The sequence below is a fragment of the Oryzias melastigma genome, linkage group LG17, assembly GCF_002922805.2.
Source record: "Oryzias melastigma strain HK-1 linkage group LG17, ASM292280v2, whole genome shotgun sequence".
NCBI lineage: Eukaryota > Metazoa > Chordata > Actinopteri > Beloniformes > Adrianichthyidae > Oryzias > Oryzias melastigma.
Genome location: NC_050528.1, coordinates 15,941,621 through 15,967,669, shown reverse-complemented (window position 1 = coordinate 15,967,669; position 26,049 = coordinate 15,941,621). Strand labels below are relative to the sequence as shown.

The 26,049-nt window shown below is 39.2% G+C and overlaps 1 protein-coding gene across 1 annotated transcript in view; it reads right to left on the bottom strand.

The window, feature by feature from the left end:
• The window catches only part of LOC112144215 (receptor-type tyrosine-protein phosphatase N2), a gene marked incomplete at its 3' end in the record, with an annotated part of 155,170 nt that overhangs the window by 5,702 nt on the left and 123,419 nt on the right, over positions 1 to 26,049 (bottom strand). The window contains 4 exon segments of the mRNA XM_036216260.1: positions 4,067 to 4,131; positions 9,417 to 9,470; positions 23,285 to 23,451; positions 24,259 to 24,378. Coding sequence (XP_036072153.1) covers positions 4,067 to 4,131; positions 9,417 to 9,470; positions 23,285 to 23,451; positions 24,259 to 24,378 — 406 coding nt within the window.

Below are 26,049 nucleotides of genomic sequence, written 5' to 3'. Positions count from 1 at the left end.
CAGCAGGTAAATATATTCCAATAACTTTAGCAATACATAGTTTATAAAAATATGTTGATGCGGTTCCCAAAACAGGGTAGAAATGGCATAAACTAGTATAAAATAAAGATTAAATGTGAAGTTTTAGCAGCAAATGTTTCTACATACTCGAATACTTCAAAAATATTCAAACAATTACTGTAAAAAACGTCTTAGTTTAATAAAATGTGCAATTTTCTACAATTTCCCACTAATAAATAAAATGAGTACATTTCAGGTTGGATTTTACATCAAGAGAAAATATTGTAGCTCAAAGATAAATACTAAGCTGCATATCTATACAATTCATTTAATTGAAAGCATGAATAATTTGAAGCATTTTCATCCTGCATGGAGGACTGCGGTTTATGTCTAATCCTTTCAGCATCCTCACCTTCACCTTTCCTTACAGATATTTAGCATTTTCAATGAGTACTTCTTTTACCTTCTACAGGCCACAATGACAGAAAAAAAATAATATACCTGAATAAAGTTGTTAAAGGAAGAGAAAAAATGTCAGCATTTTACAAGCAAAACGTTATAAAAGTATGGAAAAAAAAGGGAACGTTTTACAAAAATAGTCGTAAACGTATTAGGAAAATTGTAAAAAAAAATTAGGAGACTAAAACGTTAAAATTATGAAGAAAAATGTAATGAATTTACAAAAATGAAATCTTAAAATTTTGAGAAAAAAGTAAATGTTTTACAATAATAAAATGTGAATAAAAGTCAATTTTTTACGAGAGTAAAATCGTAAAAGAATGAGTGAAAATGTAACAAATTTACAAGAATAAAACTGTAAAAGTTTGAAAAAAAGTAAAGTTCTTACAAGAATAAAGCATGAGAAAAAAGGTAACTTTTCATAAAAATAAAGTCATAAAAGTATAAGAAAAAATTCAATGTTTTATGAGAAAAATGTTCAACTTCTTTAGAGAATAAAGTCAGAAAAGCATGAGTAGAAGTCTAAATAATTTATTAGACTAAAATCATAAAATTATGAGGAAAAAGGACCATTTTTACCAAGAAAAAAGTAATGTTTTTTTTTTTTAAATAAACAAGATCCGTGGATTAAGCCTCCATCACATTACGGACCAACTAAACCCATCGATGCAGCCAATATGGTGATACCATAAAACATTAGTTTAACATAGGAATCTATGTGCATAAGCATGAACCTCCGTAAGTATACTGCCGACAATATTGCCAACATTTTCACAAACAAATTGATTATGTTTCATTTCATGAGTTTAAGCCTTTAACATCAGATACTGTATTTAGCTCCAGTGTTGAACCTCCAGTGCGTGAACCCTTCACTGCTGAACCATAGCGCTGCAAAACCAATAAAAGCTGATTTTCTTAGAGTCAGAATCAGGAACAGTGAGAGTTACGATATGTCAAAGAGCGAGCCATGACGGCAACGTCACCGGTGTTAAAGGGTTAAAGTGAAAGTTGTGTTTTATGAGCTCAAATGATTGAATTACCTAAAAACTGTGGAACGCAAATTAACAACTAACTATCAACTTTTTGTTTTAGCTTTTTGCCATCTGTCACCTAAAATAAGGAATAAAACTAAAATGTTAACAATGTTGTGTAAATAATGCAAAATTATTATTTCCTTAAAAAAACTAAGCTAATCTTAAGTATTTAAATATGTTGAAAATGATGACTGACTATCAGGCGTTCAAATCTTTTTTTTCCCAGTTCTTCAAGCTTCATCTCATGTATTTTAGTAAATTTTGCATCAGGAAATCAAAGCCTTTGAGCAGATCTACAGGGAGGCCTTGTGCCTGGCACGTCTTTACCGGTTTCTATGCCTTTCCTGGTCTTTGTATCTAAAAACTATAACCAACAAGATGTTTATCATGACCTCAGTTTCTATTTAAGCTCTTCAAACTTCACTGAGAAAAGAGATCAACCTCTTAAAAAGCGTTGAGGTTCCACCCTGAAACCCTGAAAAGGCCGCTAACGTTGGGTTTCTGCTGCCTTTAATTAAAAGCGCTGTGAACTTCTGAAGCTGAACTGACTGTCAAATGCCCCCTCCCTCTTGTCCGTCCACGCCCCTCCAGCCCCGCCCATCGGCCCCCGGGGTCTTCAGAGCGCCATCACAGTGTGACAGCCTGGGAAACGGCCACTGCTGTCCGGCCGGAGTCTTTGAAGTGGAATTAGAAACCTGGGAGCCCGTTCTGCTGTGGCAGCGGCGCCACCGGGGAAGTGCGTGCACAAGGAGGGAGACGAGTGCGCACACGCGCACGTGAGACGGCACAGCAACGCTGCATGTGACTGCTAAACATGGATTTTTCTGTTAAAGTGAACAACGTGCTCCAAACCTTCTCAAAAATCTGCACCCTTTGGCATCACATGACAGGATCGTGTTTCCTTTTGGCGCTTTTACCGCCGTTGCCATGGTAACCACGTCACAGCAGAGAAACTTGTAATCCACTTGTCAATAAAAGATGCTTTTGCATAAACCGTGTTTTAATTAACCTGTTAACCTCAACCTCAATTTCAAAATAAATATTCACTCATGTGAGGCGAGCATTAGTTAATTAAAAGCAGTTTGTGGATTTGGTGTCTGCTGAACTTAGATGACCCCAGACGGTCAATGCCGTCAATCAGATAGTTCAAGGATGTGCGAAGGTCAGGCAGGCACACAAATGTCAGGAGCAGGATGCTCAGGCAGAGACTGTTTTTTCTGTTTTACGCAGGGCATCAAACCCCCACCAGGTCGTTCTATACTGAACCAGCTCAGGTGCTGGACGCACTTGTGTCCAAACGTTCCATAGGGAGACTGGACTCATCACAGCTACATCCGACAGTCACTTCTGAGCAGCTGCAACATTTTCTATTCCCTTTTAAATTTTCTTTTTTTTTGTTACATCTACGTTTTTACTGATGTAAAAGCTTTTAGAGATTTTATTTATTAAACAAACAAGCGTTTTTTTCATAATCTGACTAATCTGCTCTCTCTGGCGAGGTGTTCAGGCATGTCCCTCTGGGCGGAGGCCCCGGGGAAGACCCAGGACACGCTGGAGAGTACGTCTCTTGACTGGTCTGGGAAAGTCTTGGGGTCCCCCCAGAGGAGCTGGAGGAGGTGGCCTGGGGGAGGGAAGCCGGGGCATCTCTGCTTTGCCGGATGAGTGGAAGAAGATGGATACTTTGGTCCAGTTAGATGAGTTAACCTAATGCTACGTTACAAGCGTTCAAGCTTCCACTTTCAATAAAAATCTGTGTGAAAACGCACTTTCGCTTCAAACGTTGCGTTCATGCATGGCTTGACAAGTTTTTAAGTATGTTTTTGAGTTCTCCTACAAATTACAAACTAAAAATGAACGCATGTTGAAAGTTAAACCAGATCAAACTTTGACCAATCAGGGACTCAGATTCGGTAGTGACATATGGATGGTGCCCCCTTCAGTTCACAGAAGTGTTTGAAAAGTAGCCCTGAAGGAGAAATTAATAATTCCTGTTCATACCCGGTTGGAATTATATAACACCAAATCTTTCACCAGATGCTAAAAGAGCCCCACATTCTTGAACCCTTTTAGCTGTGATTGTCGCTCTTTTTCATTTCAATTCAAAATACATTTTATCCAAGAAACATCAGGAATGTCTTGCTGATCCACTTTTTAAAAAGCCACTAAAATTCCCCATCTTGTTTATTTTTTAAATGTATTTATGCCATAAAAGCCTGATACAAATCCCATGGAGTGTTGACATGGATGAAGAAAAAAGTATTACCAATAAAAAATTAGAAAAAAAAAAAAAAACTTATGACGGAAAACAGATAAAAAAAAGACATATTCTGGGTTGGGGTCACCAACCGTTCTAATGGAATCTAAAATTCCTACGAATTTAACACCATAATTATCTAATTCAAATTGATCATTTGTTCTAAATTCATCAGAACATGATAAAAATGAATAATCTGACATGTTTATTTCTTTAAGCGCACAATAAAGTGTGTGTAGGCAGGTCACGTCACCATGGCAACGTCTCTTCACACCAAATGGGAAGGACAGGTGGAGGGCTGATTCATTAGAACACCCACCTTTAGCCATCTTGTTGAGGACCATATCGATCAGGATGTACGTCCCCGACCTTCCCGCTCCGTCACTGCACAGGTGGGCGAGGGACCATGACGCACAATGGAGGGAGAGAAAGTGACAGGAAGAAGCGTTCATTTGACATCACGTCTGTGCCACAACGGTTCTAGTCCCTATGGATGCAAATGCATTTTTGGTTTGGAATCTGTTGGTATTATACAATTCACCACACTTCAGATGTTATACTGCTCTCTTCAGCTGCTTTTAGGACACTAGAGCTAGATCTTCATGTCTCTAATGTTTATAAACCTGTATCGATTTCACCATTTCTACATTTTCAAAGACAAGCATGTATTTTTTTTATCAAGCAAACTTTTATTTTTTTGTTTTTACTTAAAAACAACTTTTCTACACCACAAAGACAAACTGTTTGTATTTCACACGTAAGATGAATTTATGCAATGTTCTGGTGTCAGTTTTCTTCATTTTAGGGCATCATTTAGTATAGTAGATCCTCAAAATCTTTAACATCCACTCTGACACACCTTTACAAAGCTGTTTTCACATTGGTTTTCTTCCAATTTTGCAGAACAAAGATTTCTGTTAAGTTTTCATGCATGGCTTTGAAGTGGCTATGAAGTAGCATGTGGAGTACCACAGGGATCAATGTCAGGCCACAATCTTTTTAACGTCCCACTTGATGAAAATTGTGTTTTTGCTGTTTTTAAGATGATTTTGTATTTTCTTTTTCAGATGATGGAGGATATTTATGAAGAAAATTAAGCTTAAAATTGGATTTCTGAGTAGTTCTTTAATAAAATGTAGTGAATCCGGAGCATCATGAACTCCTGCCACTTTGCAGTAAATATTTTACAACTGATCAAAATATTGTCAGGATTCTGTGATCTGGTTTTGTCGTGTTCTGTTTTCCCTGTTCAGTCTCACCATGTTCAGGTTAATCATCCACAGCTCTTTTCATTTAGTTAATGAACCTCAGTGTGTTTAAGGTCTGGTTTTCAGTTCTCATCGTCAGGTCATCTGTCCTGTCGCTGGTTTATTTTCTCCTGGGTTTGTCATGTTTAAGTTTATTAAGTAAATGTTTGAGTTTCTGCCGCCATGTCCTGTCTCCTGCATTTGGGTCCTACACCACCATCCTGACAAAGGTGGCCGGAGGGGGACTGTGGCACACGTTTCTACTGTATATCCACGTTCAATTTATTGCAGCTACTTTTTAGTTATCAGGACAAAACGGAGATTTTTTTTTTACAAAGTGATTAATGTTGAGTTCACTCTAACTGAATGGTTGCCCCCCCCGTGCATGCTGAAACAAGGCGACGAAGGACAAACCTGTTTGAACGGAGCATATACATGCTGCCCCTTCACTTTGACCATGGACTCTCAGGGAATTGCTCTAACAAACATATTTACAATTTTCAACATTCTTTGGAGTACATGCCCTCATTTCAGAAGGCTTTACAATAACAATACTTGGAATTTATTTATTGCAGAAATTGTTATTCACAGGTTAGCCTTCAGTTTCAGGCCCTGAGCTTGTATTTACTTTCAACAACACTTCTAGTTGCGGATGCAATTTAAATGACATAAAACGTTTTGAAAATGCCCATCCAGCTACTGGATGGATGCATAGTTTAAGACCCACTCCGATGGTCTTTTGATCTATTTAAAAATCATTCCCAGTGGTCTTTTAATTAAGATTGTGACGTTTTTAGCCAAAAATCAGTCTCAGTTTTTTAGGACATAGTTTCTGCAGAGCAGCAGAAGTTAATTAAAAAAATTACGTGTGAGTTGTGGGTGGAACTGTTGGCGTGGAGCAACCCCGCCCCCTTCCCTTCGGGAGCTATTGCTCATTTTTTACGCACAAATAAAAGCCTTTTCAACAATTTAAATATAGAAATACTCAGGAATGCAATTAAAGCTTAATTTCATAATAATATTCCTTTTTATGAGGAAAAGATGCCACATAAAGACCCTGTTAAAATCTCAATTTTCATGGGAGTTATGAGATCGAAATGACCCACCCTTACAAAGCCACACTCGTCTCATTGTTGCTTCTTCCTGCCTTGCATGAAGATGGATCTGACTCTGTTGTTAAGCAGGTGACAGCGACCCTCTATATGGAGGGTTAGGAGTCTTCTAATGCCATTTCAAGGGGATGAGCAACTTCAGAGCTGCACATCTGTGAATCATGGAGGCTCAAGCTTTTTCCAGAGTAGATTTAAACATCAAATATACACCACTCTTTTTTCAGGAGAAACCAATATAAATAAACATTTCTCTGTTCTAAAGAAGAAGAAAAAAATAACTGAAACAATGCGATCCACTCTGTGTATGTAAAGGGAATGCTTTGTATCCAATAATTATTTCAAGCATTGAAAACTGATGTCTGCACCCACTGAGGCTATTTCATGGGCTGCTGTGTTATCCAGCAGGCTCCACGGAGGGCAGTGCGTTTGTGTGCTCGCTGGCGTTCATCCATACTTCCAGAATATTACGTTTTCTCTGGGACCTTGATTCTTTTCTGCAGTAATTGAGCAGTAACGCAGCAGCAGTGTGTGTGTGGGTGTGTGTATGTGTGTGTTCAGGCTGCACCTTGCCAGAATCGCTACAAGGTGATCAAAGTGTGTGATATGTGTGTCAGCAGCTGCCCGAGGGCTGTGAGCAAACGTGTCAAGATGTCTGCTGCCTTCTCCAGCTCCATTTACAAAGATGGAGCTGGAGAGAAGAGAGGAGGGAAGAGATGGAAGGAGCCGCTCAAGATGGATGGAGAGACATGCGGCTGTGTGATTGCCCGATATCTGCATTTGCAGACTTCTGTTGGTGAACTTCTCCCTCTGATTGCTTCACTCTCTGCCCGGTGCACATCAGAGCAGCTCATCCTCAGCACAGTTGGCTGACAGAAGCTTCTTCAGGACATGAGTGACAGTTTCTGTCTCAGCACGACTGCAGTCTTGTGGACAGACGCTAAGTTAAGTTTGGAATCCCTCTTAAGGCTATTAGATCTAAGAGCAGAGCTTCTTCTAAACCTAATAAACAATTTCTATGTTTTCTGACAGTCCAAAAAACTGTTGAGACACACAAAGAGACCAAAACAAAGTTTATGAGAGCAAATTCTTATCAAGTTAGTGTTCTGTCCATCTTTTCCCAGAGTACTGATTTATCAATGTGTTAAAATAGGATATTTAGGAAGTCGCTCCTAAATCTACACTCTAAAGAACATTTTTGAAATCAAAACCAGTCCGCTTTTTAAGATACTATGAAAAAGGAAAAATAAGGAAAAATCCAAGTAACCTCAGGATTAGAAAAGCTCTTTTTATGGTTGTTTGTAACCACTATGGGATCCAAGGTCAATGCAGTCTCCACTGATCCACTCGAAAGGCAAGTTTATTTGTGTAACACGTCATGTATGAAAACAATTGAAATGTTCTTCCCTGTCATGGAATCTATTGAAAAAAGAATTTTCTCTTCAAATTTTTCCATTTTAAAGTAAGGTTGTCAACGTTATTATTAATTATCGCAAAGTAATTAAACCGTCTTCTGCGTTGCGTCGGACGGTTCAGGCTTCCACGCCGTGTGTTATGCACACTTGATTGGGTAAAATCCCACATATATCAGGCTCACTTACAAAAGAAATACATTTTAAATTAATTCTTAGCACTTTATCATTGCAATTTTTTTGGTTTCGATTCCTTTTAGGTAAAAAGCAGACTAGTCCCAAACTTTTCTAGCAAAAAATTAAACTCTTTTCGAAAAACTTTCAATTTATTTGTTTCAATATGTCATGTATTGTTTCTAAGAGTACACATGGTACGTATGGCATCATTTACATGTGGATTTACTGTAAAATACGGAGCCTCAAGGAACTCGAAGTAAAAAAAAAGCTAGTTTCTTGTGGTGAGATCCTGGCTTAACCTCTTTTTGAGTTTTAACCACTTTTTTATAAAAAAGTTCAGTAAAAATGTTTGAATAATACAATAAAAATGTTTTAAGTGAAATATTTGTCATTATATTTATCATTTTCTTAATCATTGCTTCAGCATATATACATATAGTCTATTTTTCCAACATGGCATATTATATGTTTACATCTGACACCAAAAAAGATAGCATTTTCATATAATAGTATTTTTGGTTTATTTTTTATGTTAATAGAGAACTCATCTCATTCTAACCATTACTACATGGTCATAACTTCATAGTGAGTGGAATAAAGCCAGAGATAAAAGATGAGAGCGGAGAGATTTATGCTTGTAATTAAAAGCAGGTCAGGACATGACAAACAAAGCAGATTCCTTTGGTTTGTTGTCTTCATTTATCGTGGATGCTCGTGTGATTCTTGGTCTTGCAGTCGTAATGTGAAAGACTTCAGTTGACAGTATTAACCACGCGAGCAGAGACCTCGTGACTTTGAAACTCTCCTGGTGGACCCCAGCTGAAAATGTGCTTGACCCGCAGCCTGAAAGATGCAACTAATGCAAGCTGTCCATCACAGCCGCAGCGCTAAGCATCAACTAATGTTTGACTGTTGTTTTTGGAGTCATAAATGAGGAGAAGCCGAATGAAGGAGCTGCTGTGGATGGAGCTCCTCAAGGACAGCTTTAATACTTTGCTGCAGTCTGAGAGTTTAGCTGAGAAACGTAGAATTTCACCACGGTGGAGGAGTCATTACAGCATGCTGAATAATAGATCACTCAGAGCAAGAGTGAGCTGGACCCTGAGGGCTATCTGATATGAAAGCTTTTTTTAATCTGATCATCAGAGGAAGTTTGGACATAAAAACCGCGGCGGATTTTCCTGCTAAATACCGATTTAATTACGTCTCATTGGTGTGAGTTTTTCCTCAGGTGATGGAGATATGCAGATGTGATTACACAGGCTGAAACACAACAGCTGCACCATTTAGCCCTCCAATTAAAATTTGCCCTCGTTTGTAGACGGCCTTTTTGAACAATTTGTTTTTTCATTTCATTCAGTTAAATCTTTAGATGAAGTTTTGCAAACAAACAATGAAACAAATCACCAGCAGGAATAACAAAAAATGAACACAAAAAGTGAAACCTTGATTGAAACCTGAAGGCTATGATGCTGAAATGTATGTTTAGATCCTAAAAATAGACACACACACACACATATATATATGTATATATCCTTTTACGTTTTTTGTTCCTTTTTTGAACTTTTCTGATGATTTGAATGTATGTATTTGCATGTACACATACATATGCACAAATGTGTGTGCACAGATATATATATAGTGGGTATGTGTAATTTTTTGTTTTGCCGTCGTGAAAATGAAAAGAAATGGAAAATGGAATTGAACCGCGTGCATGGACTTGCCTGCAGTGGACGATGATGGGGCACGAGCGACCTCTGTAGCACTTGTTGACCTTCCTGTAGAAAAGGAACACACAACAGAAACAGGAAAGTTGTGTTAATGTCAAAATAATGCAAATATTTAAAAGTATTCTTTCAGTTTTGTGTAGCAACAATCCAGTGTGTTTTTGGTGAAGAGACCCATCCATCTATTTTCTTAACCTGGTTTATACTTTTCGGGGTAATAGGTTTTCCGGAGCCTGTCCCACCTACTGTTGGGCTAAGGCGGGGTACACCTCGAATATATATATATATATATATATATATATATATATAAAAAACATGATGAGGAGCCTGATGTCATAATTTTAGTGTTTCTACAGAGCATACTAGTCATTTACCAAATAAGAAAAAAAAGACAATTTGAAATTAAACAAAAAATATACAAAAAATGTTTATTACCGGCATGACAACTAAATTTATGTCCAGCAATGGAAAAAAAAATCACTTCTACTTATTTTCAAGTGGATGCTAAATGAAAGTAATTTTGGAGCCAAAGTGGTTTGATGCATCAGCAGGTGTAAACAGGCAAATCATTAAAAGTGAATCAAACATTTAAACTGGACAGAAACTCAACTTTCATTGAATTTTCAAGTCAACTTTCATTTTCAACACTATACTATCATCAGTTACTATTTAACACCTGTGAAGTTCACCTTTGACATTTGATAGACACACAGAGAGATTTCATAGTAAATTCATCAGAATACATCGAACGCTTCAATGACTTAGAATTATTTTTTAACATAATATTAAGGACAGTAGAAGTAATGTGTTAGGGTTTAAAAAAATGAACTAAAATTTATCAAACAATTTCATATCAGGTTGAGTTAAATGTGAGATTTATTGAACTTTGAACTTGAAAATCCCTTTATAGTTATGGCCATTGCAAATTGAAAGGGAATTTTATTTTATTTTTGAACCATTTTTGACCAGCAAACATTTCAATCATGATTTGTTTTTCTTTTCCTCCCACAAAACATGTACAGATGAGAATATCAATGTCAAAGTATCAACACATACAGTATAAATACCTGTACTTCACCAATTTATTATTTATAAAAGTATCGTTGACTAATCAATAAACGAGAGACTAAAAGCACAGGCCTCTTTTCTATCCTATATCTGGTTATTAGGTGAGTTACTCCGGTTTTTGGTGTCAAAATATTCCCCAGCCCACAGTACATTGAAGCCCTACAACAGTCATGTGACAGACAAGCCGCCAGTTGTATGCGTTACCATTAGCAACAACACGGTGCGGCATGAGGAGCAACAACCTTGCATATTAGAGTTGTTACCTTGTGAGTTTATGATAGTATTTGTTTTTAGAATAGCAAATAATAAAATAAATTACTCGTAATTGATCTTGGTAATTCATATTTTATGCAAAAAGTAACCTGTATCATATCAAATCTTAAAAATACTGCATCTTTAAAAATAGTAAATGGCGTATACTTATATAGCGCTTTCTACCCTCCTTCGAGGGCCCAAAGCGCTTCACAGTCACAGACCCATTCACCCATTCACACACCTATTCACACACTGGTGGTGGCTCCGCTGCCGAACACTGGCGCCAACCTCCCACCAGAGGCAATTCGGGGTTCAGTGTCTTGCCCAAGGACACTTCGACACATGGGCGGGCAAGGCGGGAGTCGAACCCGCTCACTTCTGATCAGGAGTCGACCGCCCTACCACTGCACCACGACCGCCCCAATCATCCGTTGCTAAAAACGTACTTTTAGTACTAATTTCCACATAAAGCAGTAAGGGCCCACCCTTTGCCATTGGTTAACATCACAAATAAACAGATTGTTCTAAAACCCAAATGCTATGAAGACTAAACACCTTTATTTTGAAGGTTTCATTAATAGTCAGCCTTTCAGGCAAAACCTTTAAAGTAAAGGTAATGTTTACAATAGTGTAACTCAGTAACATTCTTTCATCCTAAGCTAAAAGTAAAGAATCTGCAGTTGAGCTCCTATTTTGTCATGCTTTGTAAAGCTAAGATGTTTGCCCTAAAAAGAAGTTCTTTTTAGACATTTTGCCGCTGCTGCTATGGAGACCCGAGGCAGAGAGACTGAGTTGGATCACAGCGGGAGAAAACCTCTGATTATTTTTCATGTGAAACCTCCACAAAAGTCATATTTAACTGGAGCACACAGCATTGTGTGGTGTGTGAGGATCTCACTTTTGTCTGTCAAGCCTCCATCAGGATCCAACAAACACAAAAATCAACGGATCCAGAAAGAAATGAGATCAATTAGAGGACCAAATACCACTGAATCGCTTAATACAAAGTTTTTTGATAATTTCATCACTTCAAAAAATGAATTTTAAGAAAGTTTTAAAATAAAAAAAATTAGTTTTCTTACCCCACAAGTTTTTCTTTTTTCCAAATTTATTTTTTTGTTCATTTTTTAAGATTTTTCGACTTATTTTGTGGGTGTCTGTTTCTACGGTGACACAAAAAATCCTCAACATTTTTAATACTTTATTCTGTATCTGTTAAATCTGTTAAAACAGACATATTTTGAGCCACATTCCTTTTTAAATTACGTATACAGTGGAAGACAAAAGCAACAATCAAACAATAGAAGTTTTATCAAATAAAAAAATAAAAATTAAACCAAAATATATGACCCACAGGCTTTGATCGGTCTTGTTTGTTAACTTTTTCCCTCCTCTGCGCTACAACTCCAGCATTTCTGTGTTTTCTGCTTCGACTCTGTTGCCTCTTTGCGAGGCGAGGAAAGGTTTCGGATCCCTCTGATTTCTAGGTCATGCTTCACTTTGGTTTCCAAGAGCTGCATAAGAAAACAGCCAACATCACCAACTCCATCTGTGCCTGCGCCTCCCTCATCTGTGCAAAGCTGTGTGGCGACATTCAGTGGATGTGTTGAAGGGGCTCCTCTAGCAGATTCATGTTTGAGTCTCGGTGGGAGCAGATGGATCTTCTGTTTGCTTTACAAAACCTTTCAATTTATTTGCCCTGGATTCTTTTGGCTTGTTTTGATTGTATTTTTTTCTTTACCAATGAGTGTCCAGTTTGACATTAAGCAGTACTATAGGCTTCAATCTTTGAAAAGCAAAAACCCGAAACATGTCTATAAGCTTCTCTGCAGAGAGAAAGAAAGAAGGAAAGGATGACTGAGTCAAGTTATGGTGAGATTTTGGATAAAGACGTCATTCCATCACTGCCTGAATCTGCATGATAGTGGGCAATTAAGGAGTGGCTACATAAAAAGCATTTGAAGGTTCTGAAGTGGTCTAGCTAGTGTCTGGACCTCAACCCAGTAAAGCAGTGGTCCCCAATCCCCAGACCACGGACCGGTACCAGGCTGTGGGGCAGTTGTTAAAGAGCCACAAAGGGAAAAAAACAACACACAACCTACATTTTATCCACGTTTTTCAAAATCTGATTCTGAAGGAAGTTCTATTTTGAAAAACCACTGGGTACTTCCAACCAGATTCCACTCATTCTTGATGCGAGTCACTCGGTTGCAAGTCAAAAATCCATCCACTACTATCTGAAAGTGACTGTGGCGACCGCTAAACTGAAACCTCCAAGCTAACAAAAACACTTGTGTTTGGAAAGTTTCTTTTCACAGAAAAGAGTAAAGAGCCCAAGACTTCAAAACAAAAGAAAGCTGCATTTAACAGACAAAAAACAGGAGTCTTTACTCTAAATATGGATTGATTGTGAGTTGCTGCCACAGACCATAATAGCAATGCAGACTATTCAGCAACTGGGTGTCTAATAAAGTTGTTTGAATGGTGAATTCATGTTTATTATTATATTTGTAAAAAAAACAATTTGAGGGACCATTTTGTTTGTACTTAACACATTTAGTTTAAACCAGCTGCAAATGTTTGACAGATGATGAAGATAAACTTTACCACCAAAATAAAAAAATAAATTGGTCACACATTTCAGCTTCGTATAGTTCCGTCTGTGAAAATCTCATCTGGCATCAAACCGGTCCGAGTCCTGAATAAGGCTGGAGACTACTGCAATGGAGAATCTGCAGAAGGAGTTTAAAATCTGTGTTCTTTAGCGACATCCCTGGAACATCACAGCCTTTAGAGAAGACCTGCACAATGTCCAAACCCGGTGAATATCTTCAGGAAACCTTTGACTCAACCAGAGTTACACTCTAAAGTGCTGAGTTGAGCTTTTGTTATTGATCACATATTTGTTCTCTGCTCCGTTTAAAATCAAACACTGGGATTTCTTGGATTTTTTTTACATTCTGTCTCTCACAGTTGAGGTGTTTCTTTGATGAACATTACAGTCCATACTCAGCTTCTAAAGTGGAATAACTTACAGAATCCGTGACTAAAAAACCCTTTTCAACATTTCTTTGCCCCTTACAATGTGTGTTTCTAAACCTCAATGAAACCTCTTTCTGTAACATCCTTCATTACATCCATGAATCTGAATTGTTTCATCTCCAGAAAGCCAGAATGAACTGAAGAAGGTCAGTCTGTCTGGACTCCAGCCAAGCAGATGGTTTTCAAAGGGTTAACCGCAGCAACATTCTTAACTGGGATAGCAGTGAATTGTATGTGAGGGATAAAAAAACACAATTAAACTGGATTAGATTGTAATGTCCATGAGGTGTTGTGTTACTGGTCATATTGCAGTTCATCATTATGAATATTAAAAAAAAAAATATTTGGAAGAAAAACAACTAAAAAAAAAAATCTCCAATAGTCAGTAAATCATTTCCCCTCCAACCAGAATTGAGACTCAAAGGTTTATTATTTAGAAGAACACTGCATTCCACAAATGCCCAAATATGTCTAGAACAGGGCCAATCACTGTCAACGGATTTCAAAATGGTGAGGGACGGAGGTAAGGCGTTTTCTTTGGGGGATGTCAACACCTTGATATGTCCAGTGAATTAATATATGTCTATGATGTAGCCCAAACCCTCTGGAACCTACAGCCTAAAACTCCATTTGTGTCTACTTTTGAATTTACCTCTGTATTTTCAGTTTGAAAGACTACACTATGCTTATTTGATATATTTTAATCAGTAAAACCTCTCCTAAGTGACACTACCTTTAGTTTGTCATGTTTCCATGTTGTATTCACACACTAGACATAAAATCATGCAAAAACAGAAAATTCGCTCTGAAAAAATGTGATTCATTTTGCTGTGGAAACCTCAAAAATGTTAAACAAACTCTTTTTATAACATAGAATGAAAGTTTTAGATTTGAGCCACATTTATGAACAGTTTGTGTTGGTAGAGGAACATCAGAGACCTCACAGCTCCATGATGAGACCTTTCATATGTTGTCATTGTCAGGAATCCGCCTGCTGTCTACCCCTCGGGTCATCCACATGCACAGTCTCCTGAGTATTAACCATCCCTCAGCTGCTGCCAATCCCTAATCAGTCTCCACAGCATTTAAACCAAGCTCTCTCCCGAGCACACTGTGAAGTATTGTGCCGTAAGCCATTACTAGCGAGTTCCAAGCCGTCTGCCTCTTCCAGCCTCGACCCTGTTCTGATCCTGTGTTACTCTCCTGCTAGACGCCTGCCTCGACTCCTGCACGACCCTGACCATCGTCTTCGCCAGCCTCCGACAAACCCTCGCCGTGTTGACCTCCGCCTGCCTTCGACCACCGTCTGCCCTCGCCTCTGATGCTTCCTTGCCGGCACTGATCTCCGCCTGTCTGACCACCGCTGCCTTTCCCAACGCATCGCCAAACTTAAATAAATATACACTTCATATGGATCCAAACGCCTCCGAGTCTGTGTTACAGTCATACAGACAGTGATCCGTCTGCCTGTGTAGCTTCAGCTTCCAGGCAGCCCAAAAAATAAGAATTTGTTTCCTAAGAACACTGCTGTCCATTTGACATTTTTTTCTGGAATTCTGTTTTTTTTTTTCTTTTCTTTTTTCAGCTTTTTTCCCTCATACTTTTTCCTTGTTATTTTTTTTAGGAATAATAAAAAGGTTTTAGGGAGAAGTTTGATCCAGCTGGATTTCAGGTCTGCTCAGCTGGAATCTGCTCTCAGGTGGGGGCGTGTCTGTCTGCTCTGTTGCTCGCCTCTCGTAACAGCAGCAGGCGGAACTTTTGTGGAGAAACGCAGAGTTTCTGTGATTTTTTTGACCACGCCGGTGGTCGTTGCTGAAGTAAACTCATGTCGGACCCCGTCCCTAAATGAAATTGTTTAATGGTTTCCTCCACGTGGGATTTCTAGCAGCAGACAGCTCCGTTTGGCTCCGCTCTTCCAACGCGGACGGGTTGCTCTGCCTTGCAACCGTCAGATCGAAGTTTGTCTTCCGCCTCATTTGTTGAAATAATAATAATAATGATAATAATAAGCTTTATTTATAAAGCACTTAAATTGCCCATACAGACCTGAAGTGCTGTACAATAAGAGAGGATAAAAACATACGAAGAATCAAATAAAATTAGATTTAAAGGGTACAATAAAATGCTTATAGAGTTACATTCTCAAAACAAAACACACATCACCAAAAAATAAATAATAAATAAAAACACATTAAAGAGAGTAAATGGAATGTAGAGGGATAAAAGAGAGGGGACCTCTTCACTGAGTATTAAAAGCCAAATAAAAAGAATGATTTTATCCAAAAACTACGGATAAGGGCCAGATTGTCCCTTTAATTCAATGAAGGATCAATTAAAGATCATAAAAAGTTAAATATTCATTTTAGACTGAGTTTTGTCACGTTGATCTCACAGCTGCACAGCAGGATGGCGTCCGCCAGTTCCAGAGGGTTAAAATCAGAGCCCAAACCAGCATTCTTTGTATGTGTTCCGAGTTGCAGATTATCTGTTCTCAAAGGGGCAGTGTGAAAGCAAAGGAAACCGATTTGGGATTTGCTGCCCAATCAGAGGCTCTTGGACTTTCCTGATTCAGATTAAAATGATCTGTCAATTGCTGGAAGAATATAAATGTTGGGGGAAAAGTCTTCTATTGGTTATTTCTTAATGCCAGAATAATGAGTGATACATGCTTTCAGTTTTGAAATACAAAGCTTTAGCTGTCCATAAATCCCAAGTCTTGAGTCTGTAAAATCTATTCCAATACAGCAGGAAAACCCGAGAGCCCATGGGAGACGGTCGCAATTGTGTTGCCATGGAAACAGCTGGCAGAGGATCCCAAACGGACAAGAGGCAGGAGTGTAAAAAGATTGTGACACTGTTCCCTGTAATAAAGATTCCAGCTTGACTGACAGGAAAAGATTAACAGTCAGACAAAAAAACAAAAAAGGGAGGAAGAGGCGGATGAAGTGGATGAAGATGGAGAGAGATGGCGGGAGGACATAGACACCCTGAGGGAGATGGAGTGCGTCCACTTAGGGAACACTTGGTGTGTGTGAAAGCAGACGCAACACTTACAGATTGCTTTAGTACGGTAGCCGACAGCTCACATAAATGCAAAAGACGCAGGATGATGACAAAAGTGAAGCATGACGACAGCTGAACAGCTCTGCTGCCCGGGGTCTGGGGTCAATCGCAGCCTGGCAAACAGTCATCGTGCTTCGGCTTTTGTTGTGCTTCAGCCTTAGTCGTTTGGTTGACGACTTTTGACATTGTGCTCTGACTTTTGTCGTCGTGCTTCAGCTTTTGTTGTTGTGTTTTCGATTTTTGTCATTTTGCTTCGGCTTTTGTTGTCGTGTTTCAGGTTTTGTGGTCATGTTTTGGCTTTTGTCATTGTGCTTCAGCTTTTATCGTCGTGCTTCGGCTTTTGTCGTCATGCTTTGGCTTCTGTCATTGTGTCTTTTGCATCTATGTGAGCCGTATCGGCCACCTTACTTCAGTCTTCTGATAAAACGCACTGAAACTTGAGCTCATCAGTGCAAAAGCAGTGCAGGTTTTGGAAACTTAAACCTGTTGCAAACAACTTCAGCAAATACATAGTTTTCAACAGGGTTCCACTGCAATAAACAACAGAAATCTCAAACGTGCAATGTATATTTTAGCAACTAAACGAAGGATTTTAAGAAAATAGTATCAGACCAAAGCAAAATAGACCCTGCGGCATAAACTGTAAAAGCGTGCACAAGCCGTTTGTTCATTTTTATGCAAATCTTCATCATGTTTTTCATCTCTTCTCCCAAAGTCTCCCAGATAATGAAGAAACGTTCAGATCATCTTAAATATGAAAAGCACAAGGTGCTTTTTATATATTCTTTCTTGGATCTGTCAGGAGAAACCGACCCGAGCTGCTGACTGAAGGATGGAGCGACAGGTGGGGGGTGGGGGGGCACCAAGACAAAAGGCAACCAAGCAAAAAGGGGGAAGCGTGGCGAGAGGAGATTGAAGCAGTCGAGCAGACCAGGAGCAAGCAGAAAAAAAAGGCAGGAGGTCATTACAGATCAGTGAGCACAAGGAGGGAGGAGTTAAAAACGGAGGAAGATGGGGGTAGAATAATGGGGTAGAATACAGGAGCAAAAGGGATAAGGGGAGGACCCATGGGGCCCCTTGGTTGTAGAGTCACAGTCTCCAATGATCACTTTTGTGACTATGCAACTGGGCTCATATTACTAGCTGCAACATCACAAAAATGACACTGGCAACCGCAAGTTAGCCGGTAAAACAGGAGGGAGAAGCTTCATTCCAGCGTGAGTTACCAGCATCAGAGCTGCATCCTCAACCCAAACAGGCAGAAAGAGAACAGAACCATCCAGGAAAAACAGGCAGGTTGTTGCAGTGGAAGAAACGGCGGTGATAAAAGTAAAAGATCTCTGCCTCTGCTCTCTCTTCATAGCGCGGCGACCCCGCTGGCCTGTGAGAGCAGGCAATATTTCCTGACTGATGGTGGACGGTGGCGCCCACCAGACCCTTTATTAACGGCTATGACCACAAACTCCCCACTATTGATGTCTGGTCTAATTGATGTGCCGCAGCGGCACGGTGACACCGGGCCTTTTATAAAACAGAGCTGGGCTCCGCGGCCCGAGAAAATCCACAGTGAATCAAAGAAAAGGAGCCGGGGCGGCCCCCGCCTAACGGGCAGTACAGTATATCAGTTTAAAAGAGGTTGAAGGGCAGAAGGGGGTGGCAGTTATGAAGACATTGGAGATAAAGGATCACTGACTGAGTCACTGCAGCGCTTTCTGAATTACACTGAGGCAGACTCAAGGTGGCCTCCACGCTGGACATGTTTTTCCTTTTTGTGTCAGCGCTCACAACTAAACTAGAATGACTTCTCTGTGTTTTGTTCTTTTATCAGATCCTGTGACTAATCTATTTCAAATTTAAGAGAGAAAATGCAAAACAATCGTAAAAAGTCAAGATAACGACTTTCAACGGCATCATAGAGATGAAGTCACAAAACGGTAAATGGCGTCGACCTATAAACCACTATTCTATGCTCCTTGAAGGCTCAGAACACATTCACACACTGATGGCAGCTCCATTGCCTAAAACTGGTACCAACCCAAAACCACCAAAGGCAATGTGGGGTTCAGTGTCTTGCCCAAGGACACTTCAACACAAGGGCAGCCAACCATTTCTCTGATCTTACGATCAACTGCTTTACTTCCATACCACAGGAAATGTAAGCAGGAAAACACATTTTTGCTCCTTTATTGTAACAACCAATTTCCTAATAGTGCTTTATATTTCCTTATTTAGCCATGAATGGCTGCAGAAACCTGCTCAATTACAAATACTTTATAAACAAGTAGCAACACATGCATTAAAATACAAATATTTTAAAGCATATTTTTGGTTCAATCTGGTTGAAGATGTTAATGTTAAGGTCGTATGTACATTTTGTGGATTTTCCTCGTGTGTAATTTTAGTCTTTCATGATACATGGGCGATATGCATAATTCACAGTGTTGGGGGTAACGAATTACGTAGTAACAAATTACTGTAATTGAATTACTTTTGTCAGTAACGGAGGAACATAACGAATTACAGTTCAAATAAATTACAGTTACTGGACTACAGAAAACCTCGTTATTCCGTTACTTAGGTTTCGTAGGGTTTGACATTTTCTCTCAGTTAAATGAAACGAAACACAAGATCTGTCAATATGAGTTTGAGCCTTGACTGTAAATGATTTAAAGTTCATGGTTTGTGCAGAGCACAAAGGGGCGGGGCCATAGCTGGCATCACCTGCAGCTGCACAGGGAGAAACACATACAGCAATAAGTTGTTTCACTTTAAATTTAAAACAAAAGCAGAAAATGTATCAAGTCAAAAGCTGAATTGCAATAAAAGTGGTGTTATCATTATTCTTATTACATTTTAGCTAAAGTTAAGAAATAAAAACATCTATAAACAGTTAACATTCATTAAAAAACTGTCATGATCCATGCTTCAGTTGTGTCATGTTCTGTTTTCCCTGTCAGACTCACCATGTTCAGGTCAAATCACCCACAGCTGTCTTCATTTAGTTAATTGTCCTCAGCCTATTTAAGTGTCTGGTCTTCAGTTCTCATTGTCAGGTCATCTGCTCTGTTACGTCACTGGTTTGTTCTCCTGGTTTTGTTATGTTTTGAGTTTTTGAAGTAATTGTTTGAGTTTCTGCCACAAGTCTCGTCTCCTGCATTTGGGTCCTTCACCACCATCCTTGACAAAAACACATTTTTAATATTGTAATTCGTTTTGTGCATCATTTTATATTTTTGATGACAATAAAGGAATTTAAGCAGCAAAACCACCTGAAGAGCTGCTGGGAAGCTGAAAGAGACGTTTCCTTTTAATGAAATATAGCCAGTTCTCTAAGAAGGGCTGGAATCACCATCACTAGCCCCGCCCCCTACCGTCAGAATGACCTTTTTTGCATTTGAGGAAGAGAAAGAAACTGCTGGAGGCATTAAACAGTTATTTGTGTTTTCATAAGACTTACTTTCAGATTTAAAATATGTATTGAAGTGTTATTTCCACATCTCTCACTCTGAGCAGTGGCATACACCAATGGTTTTTGCTGTCTGGTTTCTAATGAGGTCTGGTTATGTTTTATACCATGTTCATAGTTTGTGCGAGGCCATTGATTTAAAAATAAATCTGAATGAAAGACAAGAGGATCTTGTTAATGCCAACGGTTTTTCCCTTGAGAATTTTTATATGACCGGAAAAAAGTAAAGTAACGAGTAGTGAATGAGTAAAGTCATTTCATTACAATTTCATCAAGTAACTAAAGTACTTGATGAAAGTACTTTACTTTTGATTACAGTAACAGTAATCTATTACTGTGGAGCGTTTCAGCCAACAGGTCTTTATGTGAATTCAGTTTTGAGCTGATCCTAAGTTTTGGTCAGTTGAGAATTATGGAGTTCATAAGTATGTCACAAAGTTTATTCACAATTTTTACATAAATCTAATGCAATTGTGTGTAATTTTTGCAAAATGTATGCACTAATTCGAGGCTTTCCATGACCCGTTTCATGTATGTCTGACAGACTTTTTATGCACGAACCACCGATGTATAACTTTTATGTCGCATTTACAGCACACATTTAACCTTTAAGTTGTGCATTTGATGCACAAATCACTAATAAATTGAATAAAACAGCACAATAATCACGCATGGTTCATTCTTTTGCGTGTTGTGTGACGGGTAAATAGATCGGCTGATCTTCTGCCCCTCCAGCAGAGTGGGGGTCTCACTGCCGCGGGGTCCGGCGCCGCGTGGAAGGCAGGCTGCGAGGGGGCCGGGTACGGTGAGCGCAAATGGACAAGTGCCAGGTTCTACACTCTTGGCGGGATGCTTCGACTGGCGGCGGACAGCTGACGTGTGTGGACCAGAGGAATCTGAATGCTTAATGAAAACATTGCATTGCAAGAGCCCGCAGCGTGGGGGCCAAGGTGCTGACACGTGTGACTTCTGCCCAGTGCTATAAAGTAAAGAAATTCAAAGAAGTGCAGGTTTAGGGGTATTTGCTTGGTTTATTCGTACTTCTTCTGGGGTTTTAACGTGGTTCATTCATGATACATCTGTAACAATTTAATGGAAAAGACCACGACTTTTCTCACTTTTTTCCATGTATATTCCAATTTTCATCAATGCAATATGAAAAAAATGTCCATAGTGTGAAAATGGCCTTTAGAAAAAGAATTCCTTCCTTGTGGAACATGAGCACAAAATGAGGCTAAGACACATTTATACTGTAGAGCTAAGGCATAAATATGTCATTTTACATGATGCGATTTCCCAATCATGTGTAAAATAACCTAAAAAAATTCTAAAAAATGTAAAACTTTCCACAGTAAATCGTTAATAATTTTTTAGACCAGACTCTGTTTACATTCTTTTGACTAGTGAAAGTCTTTACCCATTTGACCGAAATCCTGTGGATTCTAAAGCAGAGAAAAGCAGATTCTCCTTCATATGCAACACTAATGTAATGGTTTGTATCGTGGTGCAAAACCATTAAAGAAAGCCACTATCTACCATGTCAGAATCATCGTGGATCAACGGTCAAAGACCTTGTGTTATTCTAATGTCATCTTTAAAGGATTAATCAAGCATAAACATTCTGTCAATGTAAAACAATTAAAAAAATCAGGTTTCATGATAATTATTACAGGCATTGAGTTAAAAGTGGACAAAACCAAAGAGTGGAGAAAAGGATGAAGCTGCACAGATTGGGACTTCAGAATGTGAACACAAGCAACAGTCTCAACCCAATTTTCTTTTTTTTCTGCATTTAGTGTCTCACTGACTCTAAATGCAGGCAGTATTCTGCTGTGAGTTTATTGTTTGAAGTTTCAAAATAAAGAGATTTAATTGCTCAGCTTTCTTTTTAAGTGTCAATCAGATCAGTGGAACACAGTGGCTGATTTACAACATCATAGCAGACAAAATATTAACAAATAAGACATTTTAACTGGAAAATTTGTTTTGAATTTGATGGTTTTTAGGTTAATGAAAGAGTCTGAACTCTAAAAAAAAAAAACATGGAACACACTGGAAAATATTAATTGAATTTGAGTCGCATTCATTGTTATTTTCCATCAAAAGTGGGTTTGTTTGAACATCATTGAGACACAAACACAGCAAAGAATCCCCAAAACCAATACACTAATTAGCAAAAACTAATACAATCTGATTTATTTTCTGATTCCCCTCTTTTAAATAGTTGCATAAAAATGTTTATTTGAAGAATGATGCATATAAGATGTGAAACAAGCAGCATAAAAGCTCAAAGCCAAACTATTGAACCATGCAGATTAAGTGTTGAGATGATCCGGTCCAGGAGAGGAAAGCTAAAGAACGTAATCGCTTGTTGTTTAAACACCTTATAGAGTCAGGTCACTAGAGCGGCCTCTAAATATTCAGGCTGAGAAGCAAAATAAACAGGTGGTTTCTCATCAAATATGTGATGGATTTGGAGGTCTTTAAGTACACTTGCGGTGCAATTATTTAAAACATGCAGAATCCTGTTGTGAATAACAGTCTGAGTGCGGTGTATTTGTGCATATGGCTCTATGTGGGTTTATTCTTCCTCCTTTCTGTTTATGTTGCAACATCTCTAAATGAAAAGCAGAGTTTTTTTCGTCCTTTTTTTAAATGTGGGCGGCGGAGCCGACAAATGAAGAAAACTGGAGTGAACCAGTGGAAGAGGTGAAGGTTTGACAGCAACAACAGAGACAAACTCATCCAAACTCACAGAATGTTCCAACCATGAACAAACACAAAAGTTTGGACACACTTTGGCTTCTGAGCCTTTCATTAGTCCTGTACATTCTTTTGCAGAACCTTTCCCCTCTTTTGAATTTTAGTGCAGTCTGGACTGGGCTTTTGGATTCAAAGATTCATGGCATCTTTGGTGGGGAGTTCGAGGAGGTTAAAGAAGTTCCAAACTCTTTCTGAAGAGCCAGCCTACCTGCGGAAGTCGAGGAGCGTCCGGCTGGTCTCTGGAACATTCTGATTGAGCCAGGTCAGGAAGTGGAACTGAGTGACGGTTCGGGTCTCGTTGGTCTGCATGTTCTTCAGGTAGAAGCTCCGAACCAAGAAGTCATCGCACCAAATGTGTTCTGACACCAGGTTTACCTGTGGGAATGGAGCAGACGTGCACTCAGCCACTGATCCACGTAGTCCAGATCCTTTCTTTATGGAGAACCATTTCCAAGTGAAAGGAAAGACCACAAATGTGTTTTTGTGCACGATAAAGCTGCATTCACAAGGTTCTGTCATTCAGCTTGTTGTTGGGGATTTCAGGGCAAATGGGAGGGAATAACAAAATAATGAATCTCATTATCACAATCAAAATTGTTTTTAATTTCTTGCGGTAATGAAATAATGGATCTCATTATCTTGTGAACACAAACTTTGTTTTCTCGCGATAACAAAATAGTGGATCTCACTATGACGAAAACACAAATGTGTGTTGTCGTGACAATGAGATACATTATCTCATTATCACGAGAACACAACATTTGTTTTCTCGCAATGATGAGATAATGGATCTTATCGCAATAAGAAAAAATATGTTTTCTCACAATAGCATTATAATGGATCTCATTATCACAAGAACACAAAATGTGTTTTCTTGCAATGACAAGATAATGGGTCTTACTATCAGGAGAACACAAAATTTGTTCCCTTGTTATAACTAGATAGTAGATCTCATTTTAAGGAGAACACAAAATTTGTTTTCTTGTGACAATGGGATAATGGGTCTCATCGTGACGAGAACACCATTTTTCTTTCTTGTGATAGTAAGATATAGTGGTGTGGTAAAAAAAAAAGTAGGGTATGCTGCTTTCGGCTTCTGTAGTTGAGCACCAAAAGAGTAATTCTTTAGGCTTCTGAGAAGCTCAGGCAGGCTAGACGATGCTGATGCTTCCACCGTTTTACCTCGTAGATGTGGTACAGGTTGGATCCTTCGTCAGGCCAGTAATGGTAGCACTGCTTCACCCCGTTCTCCACAAGCGGCGTCAGCATCACAATGACCACACAGCCGTTCTCCCACACCATCTGCAGGCAAAACGCAGTTCTCTTCATCTTACAAAGTTTTTAGTCCTGTTAAAATCCTAATTTCCTTCACCATAAAAGGAAAAAAAAGTATAATTTATTCAGGTGTCAGGATCTCGCACATTTTTAGGAGTCATATTCTCAAAGTGACGGAGAGCTTGATTTGGAGCAAGATCTCATACAAAGCTGTTAACACCTTCAAAAATGTGCCAACGAGAACGCTGAAGTGTGTCCTCACTACCCACTCGCGTAAACATGAATACCTAATTAGTCTCACATAAAGGGGCAGATGAGTTTGCGTAGAGGGAGGGAGCGACACACCCCATCTGAGGAGAGAGAACCAGCTCACATGTGATCACACAAACTGCGGGTCAATTCCAGACCAGACAGCAGTTCGCCTGCACCGCCGCATCAGATCGACGACGATTCCGGCGCCGGTAAATGTGTCTGGTTTGAGTTACAGCTCCCTGCACCGCCACCTCATCGCTTCCCGCTGTTCTCATGATTATTATGTTGGACGTGAAACTGTGACAGTGCACTTTTTTTGAGAAATGGCATTAATTTGCTTCCGCTGACAAGACAGCCGTTTAGCTTTTTACCGACTGGGCAAGATCAATTTATCTGAAACTCTTGCGTTTGTTGGAATTCCAACTTAATTTAAAGCCATATATTTCCCACGGAAGAGATCATCATTTCAGAGCTTGGTATTAGGAATGTTTGAGAGGCTGTTCTATAAAGTGATGTACTGTAAGAACCCCTGATAATGCAGCCTGATAAGACTCAGTAATGCTGGTTAAGTCAGCTGGGCTGAAACGCCACAAAAAGTCTGGATAAGCCTGATTACAGAGGCCTGTGAAGCGCACACAAAAGCTGAGCAGAATCCATCATGAGCGATAGCGCTAATGGTCTTTTCAGCTTGTGCAAAGAAACACACGTCTTCTGGCACAGCTTTGTGTGAACTAGGGGCCTTCTGCAGTGGAAATGTAAAAATCGACTTCTTTTATATGTATTCCAGTAAGTTTCTGTTTTCTTTTACTTTCTGTATTTAGCAATTTCCTCCTGTGTTGTCTCGGGTTATCACATCTTGTGTTTTATCTATTTTTCCTTGTGTTTTTAACATTTTTACTTTGCTTTAGGAACTTTATTTGATAGTTTTTTTTTAATTTGGTTGGATATCTTTTATTTTATAGCCACTTAATCCCTTTTGGGGCCATAGGGTTGCTGGAGCCTATCCCAGCCACTGTTGGGCAAAGAACGGGGTACACCCTGGATGCATCCAGTCCGTCGAATTCACACCAATAAGGAAAATTTCGATTCACAAAGTGACCTTGGATGTATATTTTTGAACAAGCCGAATGGCCCTGAGAAAACCCACACATACCCGAGGAGAGCATGCAGACGCCACATGGTGCAGCTGGGATTCAAACCGGGACCTTCTCGTATGAAAAGAGTGCTAACAACTTCATTGAAGTACAGCCCTCAATGGATTTTATTTATTCGTAATTTAGGGAATTTCATTTAGGGAATTAAGGGTTTTGGACTTCTGTGCTCAAAACTTGCACGTTCACGCATCGCTTCACACATACTTACAGGAAATGGGCAAGATGGCGCCGATGTTCATGGCATGCCGTCTGTCTTCTGCTCAACTTATTTTAATTTTATTGTTTGTTTTAT